General features: G+C 32.9%; 1 protein-coding gene across 3 annotated transcripts in view; it reads left to right on the forward strand.

Moving 5' to 3' along the window:
• Nucleotides 1–21,868, forward strand: part of MIPOL1 (mirror-image polydactyly 1) — a 254,128-nt gene that overhangs the window by 85,154 nt on the left and 147,106 nt on the right. For all 3 annotated transcript variants that reach the window (XM_036843183.1, XM_036843185.1, XM_036843186.1), the window contains exon 9: nt 15,270–15,377. In XM_036843183.1, the coding sequence (XP_036699078.1) occupies nt 15,270–15,377 (108 nt within the window). The remainder of the gene's footprint in view (nt 1–15,269; nt 15,378–21,868) is intronic.

The raw sequence follows: 21,868 nt of genomic DNA on the forward strand, positions 1-21,868 counted from the left end.
GGATGGTCTTGGTAACCTTGGGAAAAAAGTTTTCACCATATATACAAGGGTTTATTTCAAGGCTTTCTATTCTAATCCATTGGCCTACATGTCTGTCTTTATGCCAATGCCACACTCTTTTGATTATTGTGGCTTTGTAATAAGTTTTGAAATCAGGAAGTGTGAAGCCTCCATGTTATTGTTATGTTTTCTTGGTGGAGTAACCATTTTATCATATATTGTCCTTATTTGTCTTTTGTACCAGGTTTTGACAAAGTCTGTTCTGCTCGATGTTAATAAAGCCACCCTTGCTCTCTATTGGCTACTATTTGCATGGAATATCTTTTTCAACCCATGCATGTCTTTAGATCTAAAGTTAGTCTCTTGTAGACAGCATATAGTTGGATTCTGGCTTTTTAATCCATTCTGTCAATCTTTGTCTTTTGATTGAGGAATTTAGTCTAGTTACATTTCAAGTAATAACTGATAGAAAAGGACTTACTATTGCCATTTTATTCATTGTTTTTGGTACATCTTATAGCTTCTTTGTCTCTCATTTCAGCCCTTACTGCCTTCCTTTGTTTTCAGTTGATTTTTTATAGTGATGTGCTTTGATTCCCTTCTGATTTCCTTTTGTGTATATTCTGTAAATATTTTCTTTGTGGTTACACATAAAATATCCTAAAAATTATAACAATCTGTTTTAAACTGATAACTTTAATCACATAAAAAACTATACTCCTTTAAAGCTCTATTCCCCCACTTTATGTTATTGTTGTCACAGATTACATCTTTATATATTATTTACTCATTAACATAGATTTCTAAGTATCCTATGCTTTTATCTTTAAATCCTATAAAAGAATAAAAAGTGGGGTGACAAACCAAAATTACAGTAATAAAGATTTTTTATATTTGTGTACTTAACCTTTACTGGATAACTTTTATATTTTCATATGGCTTTTAGCTATTCTGTACTGTCCTTTCATTTGAACTCCTTAGAGTTCTTTAGCAAAGGACTCTCTTTAGCATTTTTTGTTAGAGCAGGTTTAATGTTAATGAACTTTCTCAGGTTTTGTTTATCTGAGAATATCTTAATTTTGCCCTCATTTTTGAAGGATGTTTTTGCCAGATATGAAATCCTCATTTGACAGGGTTGTTTGTTTGTTTGTTTCATTCAGCAATTTAAATATATCATCCCACTACCTTCTAGCCTGCAAAGTGTCTCCTGAGAAATCAATTGATATTTTATTGAGGATTCCTTGTATATGAACAGTTGCATTTCTCTTGCTGCTTCCAAGATTATCTGTCTTTGACTTTCAACAGTTTGATTATAATGTATCTTGGTACAAGTCTCTATATTTATCCTACTTGGAGTTAGTTGAGTTTTGTGTATTTTTATATCCTGTGTTTCCTCAAGTTTGGGAAGTTTTCAGCCACTATTTCTTTAAATAAGCTCTCTATCCCCTTTCTCTCTCTCTTCACTTTCTTTGAATTTCATAATGTGTATATTAGTCCACTTGATAGAACCATAAGTCCCTCAGGCTCTGTTTACTTTTCTTTATTATTTTTTCTTTTTTTCTCAGACACTATAATTTCAAATTATCTTTGTTCAGGTTTACTGATTCTTTTTGCTTGTTTGAGTCTGCTGTTGAACCACCCTAGTGAATTTTTCAATTCAGGTATTGTGTTTTCCAGCCCCAAATATCTGTTAGGTTCTTTTTAAAAATAATTCTTTTATTTTGTTTATATCCTCATTTTGTTCATGTGTTGTTTTCCTGATACTGTTTAGTTTTCTGTTCATGTTCTCCTTTAGCTCATTGATCATACTTAAGACAGTGGTTTAAACTCTTTGTCCAGTAAGTTTGAGACCTGTGTTTCTTTAAGATTGGTTTCTGTGGATTTATTTTGTTCTTTCAGATAGTCTGTGATTCCCTGTTTCTTTGTATGCCTTCTGATTTTTTTGTTGAAAATTGGGCATTTGAAATAATACCCACATCTCACATTCTCTGTAGACTGGCTCTGTGCAGAAGACTTTCACTAATCAGCCTGCTCTGATGACTGAAGGTCCTCTTGAGCCTTTTCTGGAGATGTATCTTCCCTGGGCCCATGTGTGCACTTTTATTCCAATTCTTCTGTATACTTGTCTGCTTTTAAATGTTTTATTTCTCTTAGAGTCTCACACTTGCTTCTTCACAAAGCCTTTGGTATGTATTGTAGTCCTCTGCTAATAATCTCTTGACTCCAGACAGCACGGCTCTACAGTTCCCCCATAGCTCTCAATCACTGCGGCATTCACTACAGCTTTTGGCAACCTCCAACCTAATATGCAAACCATGCCATCGTTCCCATAAGTACTTCAGTTCAGGAAAGACAGAAACAAGTGCCTGGGGCAGCCCCTAGACAGACCAGTATGTTGGAAACAAGTGCCTCTCTTTTGTTCCATCCAAAGGAGGAACTGAAAATTGGGCAGCCTCCTCCCAGCTGACATCACTATGGTGTGCCATGGAGACAGTCCAGGAGGAGCAAGTAAAAATGCTGCATATTTTCCCACCAATTTGAAGAGTGTCAAATTGGTTGGGGGTTTATTTGGTTGCTGCTGATCCTTAATTGTTTTCTAGAATTCCCACAAAGCTTTAGTCCATATGGTGTTTACTTTTTTTTCCATTGGGGAGCTAGGGCCTGGAGCTTGTTTGTCCACCATCTTGCAGGTGTCATTCTCCTCATTGTGGTTTTGATTTACATTTCCCTAATGGCTAATGATGCTGACTGCCTTTTGTGCTTATTGGCCATTTGTTTATGTACTTTAGAGAAATGTCTGTTCTGGTCCTTTGCCCATTGTTTGGTTATGTTGTTCTTTTTATTATTGAGTAGTAAGAGTCCTTTATATGTTGTAGATACAAGGTTGTTTTTTTTTTAAATCAGATGTATCACTTATGAAATATTTTTCCCTTTCTGTGGGTAATCTTTTCACTTCTTAATGATGTCATATGCAACACAGAAGTTTTTCAGTGTGATGAAGTCCCATTTATCTTTTTTCTTTTGTCACTTGAAGGCTTAGAAAGTTATGCCAAAGCCAACATCACTAAGATTTACTCCTGTTTTTTCCTAAGATTTTTATGGTTTTATTTCTTACATTTAGATCTGTTATCAAATTTAAGTTAATTTTCCTGTATGTCCTAAGAAAGTTGTCTAACTTCATTCTTTTGCTTGTGATACTCTTGATTTTTGACCAAGGCATCAGGTCAGTCCATTGGAGAAATGTATGTATTTACAACAAATAGTGGTGGAACAGCTGGGTGTCAGTATAGAATTAAAAGGAAACTTGACTCTTCCCTCACACCATACTCAAAAATAAAGTCAAGGTGGATTATAGACCTAAACAAGAAAGCTTAAACCAAACCTTAAAGATGTTGTAAGAAACCATGGGTAAATATCTTTATTACCTTGAGGTAGGCAAGGATTTCAGAAAGGACAGAAATAGCTCCAACCATAACAAAAAATTTGACTTTAACAAAATTAAAACTAATGCTTGTCAAAAGCCAACTTTAAGAACATGAAAAGGTAAGCCATAACCTAGGAGAAAATATTTGCAATTCATGTATCTGACACAGGACTTGCATTAAGTATATTTAAATAATTCCCACAAATTGATAATAAAAAGAAACAACCCAAGAAAAAAATTGGCCAAAGACTGGAAAAAAACTTCACAAATATCCGATGAACACAGGAAAAGATTACTATAACTTGTGAACAGGGAAACACAAATTTAAATGTGATACCATATCGCATGCACTGTGGCATCTGAAATTAAAAAGACCAACAACAGCAAATGTTGGCGAGGATGTGCAGCAACTGAAACTCTGATCCATTGCTAATGGGAATGTAAAATGGTACAACTGGATTTGAAAACTGCTTGACAGTTTCTTATACACTTGAGCAATATCTACTTCATGACCTAGCAATTCCATTTTTAGGTATTTACCCAAGGAAAATGAAAACATATACATGCTGTAGGAATTTTAGAACAATGTTTATAGGAGCTCTTTCATAATATCCAAATACCAAAAACAACTCAACTGTCATTTCTTTAGTGGGAATATGGACAAATTATGGTATATTCATACAGTAGAATATTATTTTGCCTGAAAAGAATGAACCACTCATGCACAGAAGAACATAGATGAATCTCAAATACATATGTTGATTGAAAGAAGTCAAAGGATTACAACTGAAAGGTTTCATTGTTTTTTTTGAAGTTAAAGAACAAGTGAAATAATTCACGAAATTACAAATCAGAACGATGGTAGCCTATGGCTATGACGGCAGATTGGAAGCACCAAGTCCTTTCTGATATGATGGAAATATTATATATCATCATCAAAACATTTTGCATATTTCTGTATTTTAAAATTAGTTATTTTTATTTAAGTATAATGTTTTCAGATTTCTATATTCTTATGCTGCATTTATGCTTATTAATACAGTATATGATAGCCTAAATATTGTCTAGTGGCACATGCCTATAATTTTACAAGGAAATTAATATGAAAAAATAAGATTTCTTTAAACAAAATTCACATCATTTATTTATTAAGCATGCATTATATAGCTTCAGCGAACTATATGCTGGATTTGTCCCTGGGATTGTAGGTGGATGTGACCAAGAATGCTAAGCAGGTGGTTGCAGATGGGAACATAAAGGAAGGGCAGTGAGCCCATAGAAGCAAGGAGGGAATGGTATTCCTCAGGAGGGCTTCCCAGTGGAAAGATGGGGTCTGGTGCTGTGTGGGTAAATCATATATATATAAAAACTTGTGCAAAGGCATGAAAGTTGAAAGGAATGTTCATATTTTGGGGACTGTGGATAATTTATCATGTCTGAACTAGACCAAGTGTGTAATTAAGGAGGAATGAGAAAATATGAAATGGGTCTGGCTCATGAAACGCCACTGTCATTCTCCAAAACTTAATTTTAATTCTGTAAGCAGTGGGAGAACCAATAAACGATATCAAGATAGGGTAGGTAGGAGTTAGTGTGATCAGAGTTGTATTTTAGAAATAGCTTTCTAGAGTATTTATTAGCTCTGAGATGCAACCTGAAAACACGTGCACATACACATACACACACACATTCTTTTTTAAAATTCCCCTGATGATATTGTTTTGCAGCCAGCTTTGAGAACTACCAAAATAGAGGGTAGTTTGGAAGGGCTTCAGACTGAAGCCATGACACTTGCCAGTTAATGAGAAACTTAGAGGCTGAATGAAAGGTATGACATAAGGGATAGAGAATAAAGCATGTTGAAGGAATAGGACTTATCCAACTTTAGGATAAAAATAAGAGGAAGCTTAAAATGATTTTCAAGCTTAGCAAGGATGATTGGGTAAATGCCATTTATAAGCAGGGAATACAGTAATGCAATAAATACATATTTAATATCACCTGTGTTTTAGGTACCTTGCTGTGGGCTCTACCTTCTTGGAGTTTGCAGTTTATATGAAGGAAAAATAGATATTTTGGACATTTTCATGTGAAGACCTGATGATATCAGGTCTATTTGTATATGCATACATAAATATACATATAAATATATGTATGTATAATTATGTATAAATGTATGTGTGTTTTTGTATATGCATATATAAGTATATTTGTTAACATACTAATATAGGGGTAAAAATGTGTGTGTGTATATATATGTATACATATATATGTATGTAGCTTTTATAAAGGCCTTCATTTCAAAGAAAATACTTCCATTAATGAAATAATAGCAATTTTTTGTTTTATATTCCTAAAAAGAACATTATGATTTCAGATACTATTTTAGCCATAGAATGTGCAATTAAAAGGTGAGAAATAATTGCCAAGGTGGTTTTTATTAATTTAGCTTAGACTTGATTAGGTCTGAATGAACTGACTTAAATGTAGTAATCCTGCATACTGGCTAGTTCATATTCCACTCTGATCTATGTTATGTACTTCCTTATATCAGATTTATGTACTACTTTAAAAATTAACTATCTCTAAATGCTCAAAGTTCAAATTTTAAAATGTCATCATCAACTTTTTCTGTAGTTCTAGCTATTTCCATTGCTTTTACTATTTTCCTATGTGTGTTCATTATAAATGTTGTTGATAAACAATTATTCTGCCTGAATTTGAATCCTACTTATTAGTTGCATGACTTTAAAGAAGGTATGTATTACTCTCTGCTTCTGCTTCCTTCTCTGCCAAACAGGATAATATCTAATTCATAGGGTCCACATGAAGATTGACTGATTTAATACATGTAAAGTTCTTAGAACAGGGCCTGGCACATACTAATTTCTCACTAAGAGTCGATTGACTATCATTAATCACATGTGTTAACCTTTATTTTGAAACAGAGATGTAAACCATGATTTTTTAAATGAACAGCTTTTTTATGAATACTAATGTAATAATCTTAAACAGTATTACAAAAATGGTATTTTAATAGCATAGCATACTAAACAAATACCTACATACATGTTGACACCTTTTTAAATAATTGTCATGTTTACTAATAATACTTTTACTATGTGATTTAAAATGTTTCTTTAATCTTTTTTGAACAATTTAATTATTTAAAATGAATATTAATTACTGTCTTTGTTATTAAATCCTTAGTTATTTACTTTCATATGGTGTTTTCAAAATGGTATATGTAAACATAATTAAGATATCATATATATAAATATGTAGAAGCGTTTTATTTTCTGGCATGTTGCCTGGTAAGTGGTGGTATAGTATTGCCTAGTGCATGCTCGATGAGTGTTTACTAAATAATTTATGTTTTGTCTGTGTGTACATGTGCATGCACACGTACGTGTGTGTATCAGCTGTAGCATATGTGTTTTCAGAGACTCAGTCACATAATTATTGTTTTTCTTTTTTAATCTTTGGTTTTTTTAAACCTCAGTATTGTATAAATTATTCATTTAACCAAGTTGTTGATACTTTGCCAGGGCTTTGAAGAAATAAGTTACCATTTTGAATTTGGAAGCTCTTTATTCCAAGTTATTGTAATGTGAGAAAAACATTCTATTTTTTTTTTTAATCTAAAATCAAGTGATTTTTTAAAATTCTTCTAAACAAAAGGGAAAAAAACTTACTTATATAATCCTAAGTGCTTCCAACCGTCTGCAGTTCAAAGTACATAATTTACATTGACACCAAAGTTTAGTTTCTGTTTTGACTGGAAGAGTCTGGTGTTATTTTTTGTCTGCAAAGGAAAGAGTTGTATAGCATCCAAGTGGGAAGATGTTTGATTGTAACGCAGTCAACATGATTTGTGACTGAAAGGAGATTGTACAGGAGGAGAAACAACAGCTGTTAAAAACCTAGACAATATTAGAGAGAACTTTTTGTTAAAACTTTTTTTTTTTTTTGCCACCCTGTGTGGCTTGCGGGATCTTAATTCCCCAACCAGGGTTTGAACCCAGGCCCTCAGCACTGAAAGTGCAGAGTCCTAACCACTGGACCACCAGGGAATTCCCTCTTTTTGTTAAAAACTTAAGGCATGTTAATCTTTCAGGAAGTAAACATAAAGTAAAACAGAATCATAACAATATATTTTCTGCTCGATAAAATTCTTCAGAATTCACAATAATGAGTAAAAGGAAATTACTGATGAAAACAGATCTTATAGCAAATATGGGTCAAATCCTTTAATAAAAATTTGCCATTAAATTTTGATATATTTTATGTGTTTAGCTCACTCGTACTGTAGAATTAGTTTTGTTTGTTTGCAGAGGCAAATTTAATTCTTTTCTTCTTATTAGTGATCTTACAGAGCACAGAATCATGAACCTATGTGATGTTTTCACCCTGCTACAACAACTGTCCATTTTTTTTATCTATATGCCCCACTCATTTACTCCTCATTATTATCTTGCAGGGAATCCCAGACATAATGTCCTTTTTATCTATAACTTTTATTGTGTATCTCTTAAAGATGTGGACAGTTGTTTAAAACATAACTACAGTACCATTATCATACCAAAAATATTAACAGTTCTTTAATACTGTGAAATATCCAATGAGTTTTCAAATTCCAATGATCTCATAAACATCCTAACGTTTTCTCTTTGTTTTGAACCTGTATCTAAATAAGAATCACACATTGCAAATGATTGAATTGATTCTTAAGCCTTTTTAAAATTTATAGATTCCCTTCTGTCTCTTTTTTCCCTTGGAATTTATTTTTTTAAACAAAGTATGTCAATTGTAGCACTTCCCAGTTTATTCATTGCATCTCTGTAGTATCATTTAACATGTTCCTCTATTCTGTCTTTTGTAAGTATGGTGATTTGATCTAGAGGCTTGATCAGATGTAGATTAGTTTTTATTAGCAAGACTATTTTACATGTGGTTTGTGTTGTTTCATCTGGAAACATATGTCAGTTTGTGAAAAAACTATATTGTTAACAGATCTCAGTGCCTAGATCTCTTAGTATATTAATCTAATGTTCAGATTGTCTTGTCTTTAGCTAGTGGGGGAGTTTTTCAGTTTAGTTCATGAGTCCTTTCTGAGTTTCTTTGGTATTTCCTTAGTTTTGATAGTTAATACAAAACTTCCGCCAAGAACATATGTTCTTGGATCACATTGTACATTTCTTGTCCTAGACTTGTAGTCAACAATATATCCATGAAGTTCTTTATTTTTAGTAAGAAATGGTACTTGGAACCCACAGTGTGGGTGCTAAGGGTACTCATTGCTCCTAGGTCTCCTATTGTTTCTAGGCTTTTTCAATGGACAAACTAAACACACACACACACATTTTTTAAAGGTAAAACTTTGTATCTTCATATTTATACTTCCAACTCAAGTTCTGAACTAAAGTGTTCTTAGTTAACTTGTTTTTTATCTGTATGTTTTGTCTTTTATGGTGAGAATCCTAGTTCTCAAGGACACTGGCACTATACAGGTAGAATTTACTTAAATTCAATTTGAGTATTAAAAATTTTTAAGTATAAAAAATATGAAAAATAAAACCTCCTAGGTCTTAATTCACACATTAGAACTTTTAAGAACATTAATGTTTGGCAGAATATGAACACAGAAGATATTGTGTTATTATTAATTGTGTCAGTTTAAAACGAAGCCATCTGAAACTATAGAATAAATTATATATTACTTAATTTAGGGACATTCTTCTTCCATAGCATTTGTCTTGTTTCTTTTCATTCATTAAATTATGGAAAATCATTTAACACCTGAAAGTGTGGCACTTTGGGACACTTTGCCACGTTGAGTGGTCCCTGGGCCTTATCTTCTGTCCCTCTTGTACTGCATGGCCATGGAAACTGAGCCCAACTGTGCAATGTAGATAAATGTCCTCATCACAAAAATAGCTTTATTAAGCTATATTTATCTCTTGGTTACAGTATTTCATATAAAAATTGGCCTGCGAGTACCCTCCCCCCCATATTTTCAGAAGGAATGAGAGAGAAAATCTGTGAAGATTAAAAATTAAGAGGAAACAAAAAAAAAAAAAAAAGGAAACCTAAAGAGTTACAAACATATCAGTTAACTAGGAATATAAGACCAGAAATAGATCCCAAGGGCTAGGAACTTGGATTTTATTGCCCTTAAAAGGAATGATGATGGGACCACTTGAGGTGGGAACTGAATGGAGACCCTTGCATGTATATCCAGAACCATAGAAAGAACAACTCTTTAGTATAAGGGAATCTAGGAAAAATAGACAACTTACTGGTTTAGGAAAGGGACAAGGAAATTTGTCTTTGGTCATGACTGAGCAAAGGGGGACAATTATACTGAGAAATCAAAGGGCTGAACACTAAATATAATAACCATCATGGTGAGGATTCACAAACTAAGACATTAGCATAAAAACCTGTCCTAGGGACTTCCCTGGTGGTTAAGAACCCACCTGCCAATGCAGGGGACATGGGTTCGAGCCCCAGTTTGTGAAAATCCCACATGCTGCAAAGCAACTAAGCCCGTGTGCCACAACTACTGAGCTTGCGCTCTAGAGCCCACGAGCCACAACTACTGAGCCTGTGAGCCACAACTACTGAAGCCCACACACCTAGAGCCCGTGCTCCACAACAAGAGAAGTCACCGCAGTGAGAAGCCTGTGCACCGCAACGAAGAGTAGCCCCCACTAGCTGCAACTAGAGTGTGTGCCCGCGCACAGCAACGAAGACCCAATGCAGCCAAAAATAAATAAATAAATAAATAAAATTTATTACCAAAAAACCCAAAAACCTGTCTTAGATGAATGAAAACTTTGGGTCACCTCCACAAGAAGCAAATGCAAAACCAGTCTGGGCAATTCTTCCACACACAGGTTAATATAAAACTTCTACCAAAACAGGATTCTCCACATAAGAAAACAGTCCACTGTGAGACACAATTAAAAGAGACCATCAACAATTTGAGATAATAGGAAAATATGAAAGAGTATAAAATATGTGTATTTAAACAGAGAAATCATTAAGTAATACATATATAAAAGAGCCCTGTGAAAAAAAGATGGACAGAATTGAAAAAGAATACAAGGAAATATCTAGAAGTGAAAACACTAGTCATTGAAATTAAAAGGTAAGTGAACAGAGGAAGAAATAGACACGGCTGAAAATAGAATCAGGAATCTCAGTTGATTAATGATAGATGCTCAGAATTCACACACATACTGAGAGATTTAAAATATGAAATAGAGATTAAAAGATATGAAAGGGGGGACTTCCCTGGTGGCGCAGTGGTTAAGAATCCGCCTGCCAATGCAGGGGACATGGGTTCGAGCCCTGGTCTGGGAAGATCCCACATGCCACGGAGCAACTAAGCCCGTGTGCCAGAACTACTGAGCCTGCACTCTAGAGCCTGAGCCATAACTACTGAAGTCTGCGCACCCAGAGCCCGTGCTCTGCAACAAGAGAAGCCACTGCAATGAGAAGCCTGTGTACTACAACGAAGAGTAGCCCCCGCTCACCGCAACTAGAGAAAGCCCATGCACAGCAACAAAGACCCAACACAGCCAAAAATAAATATAAAAAAAATAAAAAATAAAGATATGAAAGGAAGATGAGTAAATCTAATACATGACCTATAAGAGTTTCAAAATGTGAGCTAGGTAACATTTCAAAATATAATAGCTGTGAGTTTTCCAAGTTTGGAAGTATAGAAAGTATCCAGAAGATTAAAATAAATCCACCTCTTGACATATTGTAGAATTGAAGAACTCCAAAGTTAAACTACAGAAGATTTTAAAGCAACCACTGAGAAAAGACAAACCTATAAAAGAATGGTTATCAGACTAATAGTGACTTCACATTAGCAACAATAGATGCCAGACTGCAGTGGAACAGTATCTTCAAAGTGCTGAAGATGCAACTTTTGTCATAACTGTTATATCCAGTAAAGAGTGTCACGAGAACAAAATAATCACATTTTTAGGCAGAATGTCTCACTGAGAGATCTTTTAAAAGCTGTGTCTCTGAAAAGAGGAACTTGAACCCAGAAGGAAAGCTAAGATGGTTTGATAGGGAACTTCTACCAATTCTTATAAGAATAGATAATTTTATATAAACTGTTTCCAAAAATAAAACACTTTTTGTGAGACTAATCCAACCTTGATAACAAAACTGGAAAGGGTAGCACAAAAAAGGAAAAATACAGGTCAGTCTTACTTAGGAACATACCAGCAATCTGATATATAAAATATTTGTAAACCAAATTAAGGTATCTATTTTTCCTACACATATACACATATTCAAATGGATGTAACCAGTGATATCTAACAAAATTCATCTAAATGATTATATGATAGAAGCATTCCTTTTAAAGTCAGGAACAAGAAGAGAAGAATGACCACCACTTAAAGGGAATTTGGGGAGCTACATCTTCTAAAATACATCCAAAGTCTGACTGCTGCTCTCTACCTCCACTGCTCCCTACCATCCTAGTCTGAGCCATCTCCTCTCTCTCCTGGACTCAGTAACCTCTCAGCTAGATTTCCTGCTTCTGCCCTGGTCTTCCTGTAGTCTATTCCCTAACATAGCAGGAAGAGTGAACCTATATTAATATGAGGCAAATCATGGTGCTTCTTTATTCCAAACCCTCCAGCAACTTTCCCTCTCAGAGTAAAAGCCGTGGTCTGTAAGATCTCAAGGCTCTTCTCACCTTGTCTCCCAGTATTCTTCCCTCGCTTACTTCATTCCTGCTATTCTTCCCCCTGTTAATGCTCAAGCATACCAGACAAGCTTCCACTTAAGAGCCGTTCACTTATTGTTCCTTTTGCTTGAACCACTGCTTCCAAAGAGCTGAAGACTTACTGCTTTGTCTTCTCAGTGTCTTTATTCAAATATTGTTTTCTCAACTTAAAATTTCTCGTATTTAAAGTTACAGAAGATTTCCATACCTACTCTTTTGGTACTCCATATGTTTCTAATTTGTTTTTCTCCATAACATTTTCACCTTCTATCATATTATGTATTTCATTTATTTATTTTATTGTCTCTTTTCCCATCTAGAATATGAGTTCCATGGGGACAGAGATTTTTATCTATTTTGTTAAATGCTGTATCCACCACCACTTATAATTATGCCTAGCACAGAGTAAGTGCTTAACAAATATTGGTTGAATGAAAATGCACTTCAAAATAGGGGTTCCTTGAGGGAGAAAACGATGGCAATGAGATTGGGTGAAGGAAAAATTTGTGATAAAGTTCTAATATTTTATATTTTAGAAATCTGAAAGAATTACAGCAAATTTATTTTCATTTAGTAAATACTAGTGATCAGTACAACAGTTTCTGTTGTATTAGTCCCTGTCTTTTCTTTATATTTAAATGACAATTAAATTTTAAAATTTTAAATATAAAGATGTATAGAGACTAAATTGGTGACAATGTCAAGAAAATTTGAGATGTAAATTAAAGGGTAGGATCTTTACTTTACAAATATTATGTAAAATCATAAAGTGACAATAATTAATAGATTGTAGCACTTGGTAATGAAAAAACAGTTCTATCTCTTTGCTTCAGAATAAATTTCAGGGACTTCCCTGGTTGTCCAGCAGTTAAGACTCCACGCTCCCAATGCAGGGTGCCTGGTCAGGGAACTAGATCCAACATGCATGCTGCAACTAAGAGCCTGCATGCTGCAACTAAAGATCCCACGTGCTGCAACTAAGACACAGCACAGCCAAATAAATATTCAAAATAAATTTCAAGGTTAAAGAGTTTGGTTAAAAAAACAAACTAGGAAAAATTATACAGAATATGCAATTTCGGGAATATGTATAAGTCACAAACATGTATTTGACAAGAGCATTTGTGTATGGTTTTATTCAGTTCAAAGTTATTGTTGACTTGCCACAACTTGATTCCCAGGTCAGTGTTAAATTTAAACTTCATGAAGAAATGAAAATAAATTCAACATTTATTTCTTGAGCAAGAGTGAGTGAATTTTTCTGTGTGTATCATGTAGAAAGAAAGAAGTTTCTATCTTTGGATCATTTCTGATTTACTTGGAAACACAAAAAAATAGGTGGTCAGATAACTCGTGACCATGCTTTCTCACTTGACCCCTGATATTTCTATCTTCAGTCTTTCTCTCCTATATTCTTCCTCTTTCTCCTCTTTCAGCTTATAAAATTATGTATGCAAAATAAGCCCAACTTAGATGTCATCTGCTCCATGAAACATTTTTTTACTCCCACAGCCAAAATTATCTACCCCACCTTTGTAACCTTATAGGTCATATTTAGTCATTCTAAATACTTAGTATGTATTCGTTTGTATTAAAATTAATTGAAAATGTAGATGATTATTCTAATCGAGAGTATGTCTAGTAGATTGTAATGCTTCTATGTCTTATTCATTTTCATGCCTCATGATTTGTGTCTTCACTAAACACATTTGTATTTTGATTGCATTTGTGACCAGGTACTTTAATTGTTACAAACTAAAAAGGGACAAATACAAATATGTAAATCATGTGTCCCCTCCAAATAAAGTCCAAATGATGTCATCTCACAAAGGTTTTAGGCACATAATTTAAAAAAATGTCATTGGTATGTAAACATCACTATGTATATAAGTGAATATCGGGAGTTTGATACGACTTTTTCTTTTAAAAGAATTTGTGTATTACTCAAGGTTGGGAAATAACTGATACAGATTGCAGAGTAATATTGAGGTCAGAGGCAGAAATCATCATTAGAGTACTAAAAAATGCCAGTTTGGATTATGACTGCATCTTGATTTTGTATCATAATAATGATTTTTAATTCATTATGACAGTTAACCGTTTGTCAGGTAATGTAGAAGTAACTGTCTAGATCTTGAATCAGTATGTGTACTTACTTATCGGTTGTTAAATATCCTAATTTAAAAATAGATAAATTAAGGAGTGATTTTTTAATATTTTACTGAACGATAGATTTAGTACTTTATTCCTTTGCCAATAACCCTTGTATCTTCATATGTTCCTGATATGCAGCATATCAGTTTATATTCTGTACAATTATTGTGTAAAATGTTTGATATATTTATATTAAGATTTTGTTTTCAAATGGCATGACATTTCAATGATTTTTTTGAACATAGATGCTTCTATTAGCCCATTTATGCTTTTGTTAATAATTTCTTTTTTACTTACATTTTTATATATTACCAGTAGGTCAAAATGTCATGTCACATCTTTGTTATCCCTTGTTTTACTTAAAAGTTAGGTTTAGTCAAAATAGGAATTAAAAACACTTGTTTCCTTAGTTGTTGCCTAGTCATGTAGCACTCTGGCTGTTATTTTTTTCTCTACTCAACTGTTTCTTTAGATATTTCTAAAAATCTGAAAAATCTCATATATATTTTTATTTTAAAAAATTAATGTCATCACAAATATCATATCGTAGTTTATTTAGAACCTATTGTGATTTTTAGAAGTATACTTTTATTCAGCCAGCAGATACATAGTGAAAGCCATTTGGCTAATGAAGAAAATAATTTTAAATATAGTTTGATCTTAATTTTATAAGAAATAAGTATTTTTCTAATTTATATGGTAGTATTTAGATTAATAAAAGTCAAACTGAAAATTGCAATTGAATTTGCCAGAGTATTATAAACTATATTATTTTGTTCATATTCAACATTACTTTTAACTTACTATTCTTATTGCAAAGGATACTCTGTCTTTTAGAGAATACAATGGTATTATTTACATTAATTCATGTGGGTTGTTGAAAAAAATGCTATAACTCCTTTACTTAATGGGATTCTTCCCCTGTGGCAGTGCAAACGGCTAGAGCAGGAGCTTCATCATCTGAAAGAGCAGAACCAGACTTCAGCAAACAACGTGAGACATCTGACTGCTGAAAACAATCAAGAACGTGCTCTGAAGGTAAATCTCCATTCCTTCTTGCAGGCAAATTAAGGTTGTAAGCCCTTGGTGCCAGCTTTCTGTGCTGCATATATCAGTTGTGTACATTTCAGCAGAAGTGAGCTGTGGTGTTTGCCAACAACCCGTTCTTTAAACACAGATACAGCACCCTTCTGTTATGGTATTATTTTATTTCGTGTATGTGTACATGAAAACAACATATTTTCTGAATTTCAAGTGGTGGTATAATAATAACTTCAGGTATATGTTCATTCTGTTTCTGATTTCAAAATATGTTGTTACCTTTTGTAGTTAATAAAAAGTGGCCACCCTGAAAGAAAAAAAATTAAATAATGGGCTTTTTCTTTGCATCCATATTTATTACAATAATTTTCTAAATGACTTGTAATATTAGTAACGCACAGAACTGACACTCCTTGAAAGGTATGTGAATATGTTTGGGAATTGAAAGAGTACTTAAAATGTTACTTACATCAAAAAAAGAGGAAGAAAATATATTCTACTAAAACTTGTAACAAGTAAAGAGTACATATCATGACAAAAGTTCTGTTTCATTTTAATATAGATCCTGTAATCATGAAAAAGGACATTATTTCAATTCTACTAATTATCTTTTTTTCTTAAGATACTTTTCATTCTCTTCTTTTGTCTTTGCCCCAGTTCCTAGCATAGTGCCTGTGACATAGTAGGGGTCCCTGCCCTCAAGGTGCTTACGTTCTCATTAAGGGGTTAAAAATAAAACATAACATATCCACAGGAAACATAAAAGATTCATCATTGTTGTTATTGTACAGTTAAAAAAAGATGTGCTATCAAGAGGATTGTATTGTACTTTGTTGTCTTAAATTCATTTTTTGCTGCAGATTATGAAAAAATATGTCATTAGCAGGGTAAATCATTAAGCCAGAATCATATACCGATATTGAGAAAAATGGTGACATTTTGATGTGGAAATAATTTTAACCTGTTTATAAAGTGTGAGATATGGTTGAAGTCAGATTTTTCTACAAAATGTATTTAGCTTCATTTTGAAATTCTCAGTGGTGGCTGTGTAATAACTTTGCTATTATTCTTTAATGCACTTTCTCTTTATTTCTCTTGAATTTATATATAGACCAGAACAATAAATGGGAAAGAAAAGAATTGATGTGATTATTTTTCAGTTACCCTGAGGAATTTACTGTTGTATGAGTAAAATTAAGTATATAATTATTTAGATGTATATTTGCAAATCAAAAGTAATGTAATCTTTTAAAGACAGCTTCCATTATGAGTGCTAATTTATTACCAGCATTAGGGGACAGATATTATGTGCTCTATATGTTATGGCTATTACTATTTAAAATAGAACCTAAAATAAAAATTCTAGGTTAAGTTACGTAATAATTGCATAGTCTTTATTCTGGCATTTTTGGTTGTGTATTTATGTTAAATTGAATTAAGTGGCAGCTGCTATTTATGAAGAGAAAAAGATGCATATTTCTAAGAGATTATTAAAATTAGAAGGCAAACTGTAGACCAAAAGAAACCTGGAAGTTCAAAACAAAATAAAAATAAACCTCCGTAAAATAGAAATCTCTGTAAACTGTAGACTATATAATTTAATATATAAACAAAGCTACACTTTTATTCCTGACAAATACACTACGTTAAAATATGTCTAGTTGCTCATCTTTTTGTGCAAAAGTCTCAGATTTTTCTGTTCTTTTAATCCTTCATAACTTCATTGATCAACTAAACCAACTTAAATTTTTTGTAGAATAATAAGTCATTTTTTAAAACTCTCATCAATTCAGTCTTTTTAAAGCCCCTGTGTTGGATCATTTTTTAGTTATTTTGTGCCATAATTCCTCACAGAGAAACCTTAAGTTTATTATAAAAATTAGGTCATTTATAATATATCTGCTTTATTCTGAATCATTTTCTAAAAATTATTCTTACCTTTCAGGGACTTTATTCTTTTTTGGGGGGGGGGACTTTATTCTTTATTTAGTTCTTTTATTATTGCACTTCTTGTCTTTAAGTTGCCATATAAGATATGGATAATAATAAGTTTACTACCAAGCTATTTGGTGAACAAACTGTCTCCTTTCTGAGCAGTATGCTTATCTCTTACAATGCAATTATAAGTATCATTTTTTTAATTTGTTAACTGATTTAATATTTATTTAGTATTAGTTGAGTTTTAGAAAGAATACTTAAAGAGAGTCACTGTCTCTAGGAGCTTTCAGTCTGCCAATAATATTTCTAGTATTTTAACATAAGTAGTACTATTATTAGTATCAGTAATAAAAGTAATATAAATAAATAAATAAATTTGAATAGGATGAGAGCTGAAAATTTTATGTTTTATTTCATTGTATTATGCTATAATTCCTAAAGGAAACAGTCCTAGATATAGGTTTGGAAAAAAATCTAAGCTAATGATCATACATTGCATAGAACTTTCCAAAGTGATGACTATTGCAAATACATGATTATCATACGTGGATATACTTTTAAGTAATCTAGTGCTATTTGAATAATAATGTCTTTGTTTATTCTAATAACCAAGAAATTCTTTCTAAATTAATTTTTATGATAGAGCATAAAATTAGACTTTTGGTGATCACTTATATGCATTATTTTTGAAGTAGCATGGAATATATACTAGATAAATTTGCTAGCATGACACTTTCCCTACTTTTATAATATTTGCAATTTTCTCTAATAATAAATAGAACACAGTGGTACATATAGGATGAGGGGCTGAATTTATACTGATACTAATCTATACCCTGAGAGTTACTTAAATTAAAAAGACAGACTATTTTCTCTTTTAAAATAAACTTTATCCACTTATATTAAGAAATTTGTTTCTTGGTGAACACAATTTTGAACATTTAATGATTTTAAAGTAAATGTAGAATAGCCATAAATATGCAGGCATTAGATTTAATAAGAAATGTCATATCAAGTGCCTTTCTTTCCTCTTTTATTTTATTTATTTACCTTCCTTATCACACATCTTTAACCTCCTACAATTGACCTTCAACACTGTAATTCCATTGAAAGACATTCTTTCTTAAATTATAGGTGACCTCTGGTGGTTAAACCTTTAAGACTTACCATTTCATATCCTTCTCAATAACCCAGTCAGCCTAAGAGGAACACATTTCAATCTTGTTGGCCCCTGCCTTTATGAAATTCTTTCTTGTAGTTCTTTATTTCTATATCCTCATCATTTTTCTTTTCTTTGGTCGTTATTCTTTAGCTGGTGCCTCTTTTTCTACCAATTCCTAAGGTATAAATGTTCCCCTGGGTTATGTGATTATTCCCTTAATTTTTTTTTCTGAAAAAACCCTCAAACTTTATTATTTTAGAGCAGTTTTAGCTTCACGGCAAAATCGAGCAAACTACAGAGCTCCCTCATATTCCGTGCCCCATACATCCACATGCCTTTAGCATCCAGTGCAAGAGTTGTACATTTGTTACAATACGTGAACCTACATCAGTGTAACCCAAAGTCCATGGTTTACATTAGGGTTCACTCTTAGTGTTGTACATTCTGTGGGTTTTGAGAAATATAAATGACAAGTATGTACCATTATAGTATCATACAGAAGAGTTTCACTCTAAAAATCCTTTGTGTTCCACCTATTTATCCCTCCTTCCCCCCAACATGTACCAGCCATTGATCTTTTTACTGTGTCCATAGTTTTGCCTTTTCCAGAATGTCATGTAGTAGTTCTTTTCAGATTGGTTTCTTTCACTTAGTAATATGCATTTAAAGTTCATCCATATCTTCTGATGACTTTATACTTCATTCTTTTTAGTATTGAATAATATTCCATTGTCTGAATGTACCACAGTTTATTTATTCACCCCCCTAATGAAGGACCTCTTGGTTGCTTCCAAATTTTGGCAATTATGAATAAAGCTGCTGTAAGCATCCACATGCAGGTTTTTCTGTGGACATAAGTTTTTCAACTCATTGGGGTAAATACCAAGAACTTTGATTGCTGAATCGTATGGTAAGAGTATGTTTAGTTTGGTGAGGAACCACCAAACTGTCTTCCAAAATGGCTATGCCATTTTGCCTTTCCACCGGTAATGAATGACAGTTTCTGTTACTCCGTATTCTTGCCAGCATTTGGTGTTTTGTTTATTGTAGGGTTGTCTCTTCTAATTTCATCCGTTCCTATGACATCATCTATCATTTATATCCTAACAGATGCTTTGTCTGCCTTTCCACTTGGATATCTTAGTGACTCCTTAACCTCAATAAACTTAAAACCAAATCCCTAATTCGACTTCCTAAGCCCTCTCTTCAACCTAGGAAGAAGTCAGGACCTGAGCCAAACACTATTGACTGTATAACTTAACATTTATTCTTAGTTATAGTCTCCTTTGTTTGCCTTGACAGCTTTACAGAAGCTGGAAAAGTTAAACACTTTCTGAGCCTTTCTTTTTGCCAATGAGACATAAGAGGAATTCTGCAGCAGGGGTGGGAGAAGAAGGAGGGGTGTCTCTGGATAAGTTTTTGTTTTCCTGACATGACAGATGCAGCCCGCACTGTTTCTTCCCTTCTTATTACCTTGAACACTTACTTGCTGCCTGGAACAGCAGCAGCAATTTTATAGCTATGAAGCAAACATCAAGAGAAGCTGGCCTTTAACACCATTGAGCCCTTTAGCCAGTGAGCCACTTTGAGAACTTTAAGCAACTATACCCTGACTTATTTTTCTAGTGACATAATGCCCTATATTTTAAATTATTCTCAACAGTTTTCTATTTACTTCCAAATTGATCAGTTAACATCTATTAATTAATGGCACTACCATACTCCTAGACATGTAGGCCAATATAATTGACATAATCTTCATATCCTTTCAAGCTTTCACCTACTACAAAGTGATAGAGCATCCAGTCCTGTCAATTCTGCAACAGTGATTTGTCTCCTTTGTATTATCATACCTCTGCCCTACGTCAAGTTCATGATCTAGATGGTAATAGTACCCTCCTAACTAACTTTTTTGTCCTCAGTTTCTCACCTTTGTAATCAGTTGTCACACTTCCATTAGCTGTCATTCTAAAACACAGGTGACACTTTTCTACCCCAAAACCTTTACTAAGTCTAACATTTTCATCAGTGTAAGAAAACAGAGCTATCGTAAATAACTTTCCTGATAAGAACAATAAAAAGGAAGGCTATTATTTTAAGAATATTTTACATTATTGAGACAATAAGGAATCTGAAAAGGCCACTAAAATAAAGTAGAAATAGAAAAAAAAATAAAAACATGGGAAATAAGTGATTGCATGAAGCCATCTTGCATCTTATATTTGTTGTCTCTTTTCCTGATGGGAATAAATGCTCCATGAGGTCAGGGATTTTTGTTTACTTCATATACCTCTGTATCTACTGATGGTATTAAAAATACTTGACAGGCAATAAGTCACAAATATGACCAATCATAACAGATGCCAAATGTTAACAATTTGTATAGCTATATCTTTGTGTACCAGCTGAAACTAGCTATAGATGTATCTCCTGCAAATACCTATAGCAGCCATTGAATAAATATCTGTTGAGTGAATTAATACCACATGTACAATTTAGTATCCTGCTTTCCCTGCTTAGCACTTCATAAGTATTATCCAGTACATTTATTCTATAAATATCACCTTAATATATTACATAATTGCAATCCACAAATGTACCATGATTTTCTTAAATCTTCCCTTAATGTTAAATATTTAGGTTGCTCGCAATTTTGCACTCTTATAAACACTGCTGTGAAAAATATTTTTGTGTAAATATTTAATCACATTTAGCAAACAAAAATTTTATTATTTTTCAAATTTTTATTTTTGATAAAGCACATGTTTTTGAAAATGAATGATTACATAAGGGTTTTAATAAAAACATTGTAATCAGCATCCTCATCTTACCTCTCCTGGTTTCTGCTCCAGAAAAGAAATCACTTTCAACTCTTAGCAATTTATTCTGTATCTATACTATATTTCTAAATGAAAAGCTTATACTATTTCTTGATATTTCCTTTTTAGTTATTACTAATTGACTTTCTACTATGAAGATAAGGATTTACCTTTCTCATCTTTTTGTTAGATCAGTGTTTAGTATTTACATTATTGTTATAATATTCATAGATGACTATACAGTGAAGTACCAGCGTATGTTGGTTTATTGTGCTTTGCTTAACTGCGCTTTGCAGATATTATATTTTTTTTACAAATTGAAGATTGTGGCAACCCTGTGTTGTCAGATGATGGTAGCATTTTTTAGCAATAAAGTATTTTTAAATTAAAATCTGTACATTTTTTAGACATAATGCTCTTGCACACTTAGTAGACTACAGTATAGTATAAACATAACTTTTATATGCACTGGGAAACCAAAAAATTCATGTGACTCGCTTTATTGCGATGTTCATTTTATTGCAGTGGTCTGGAACCGAACCCACATTATCTCTGATGTATGCTTATAT

This window comes from Balaenoptera musculus, chromosome 2, assembly GCF_009873245.2.
Source record: "Balaenoptera musculus isolate JJ_BM4_2016_0621 chromosome 2, mBalMus1.pri.v3, whole genome shotgun sequence".
In the NCBI taxonomy this organism is placed as follows: domain Eukaryota; kingdom Metazoa; phylum Chordata; class Mammalia; order Artiodactyla; family Balaenopteridae; genus Balaenoptera; species Balaenoptera musculus.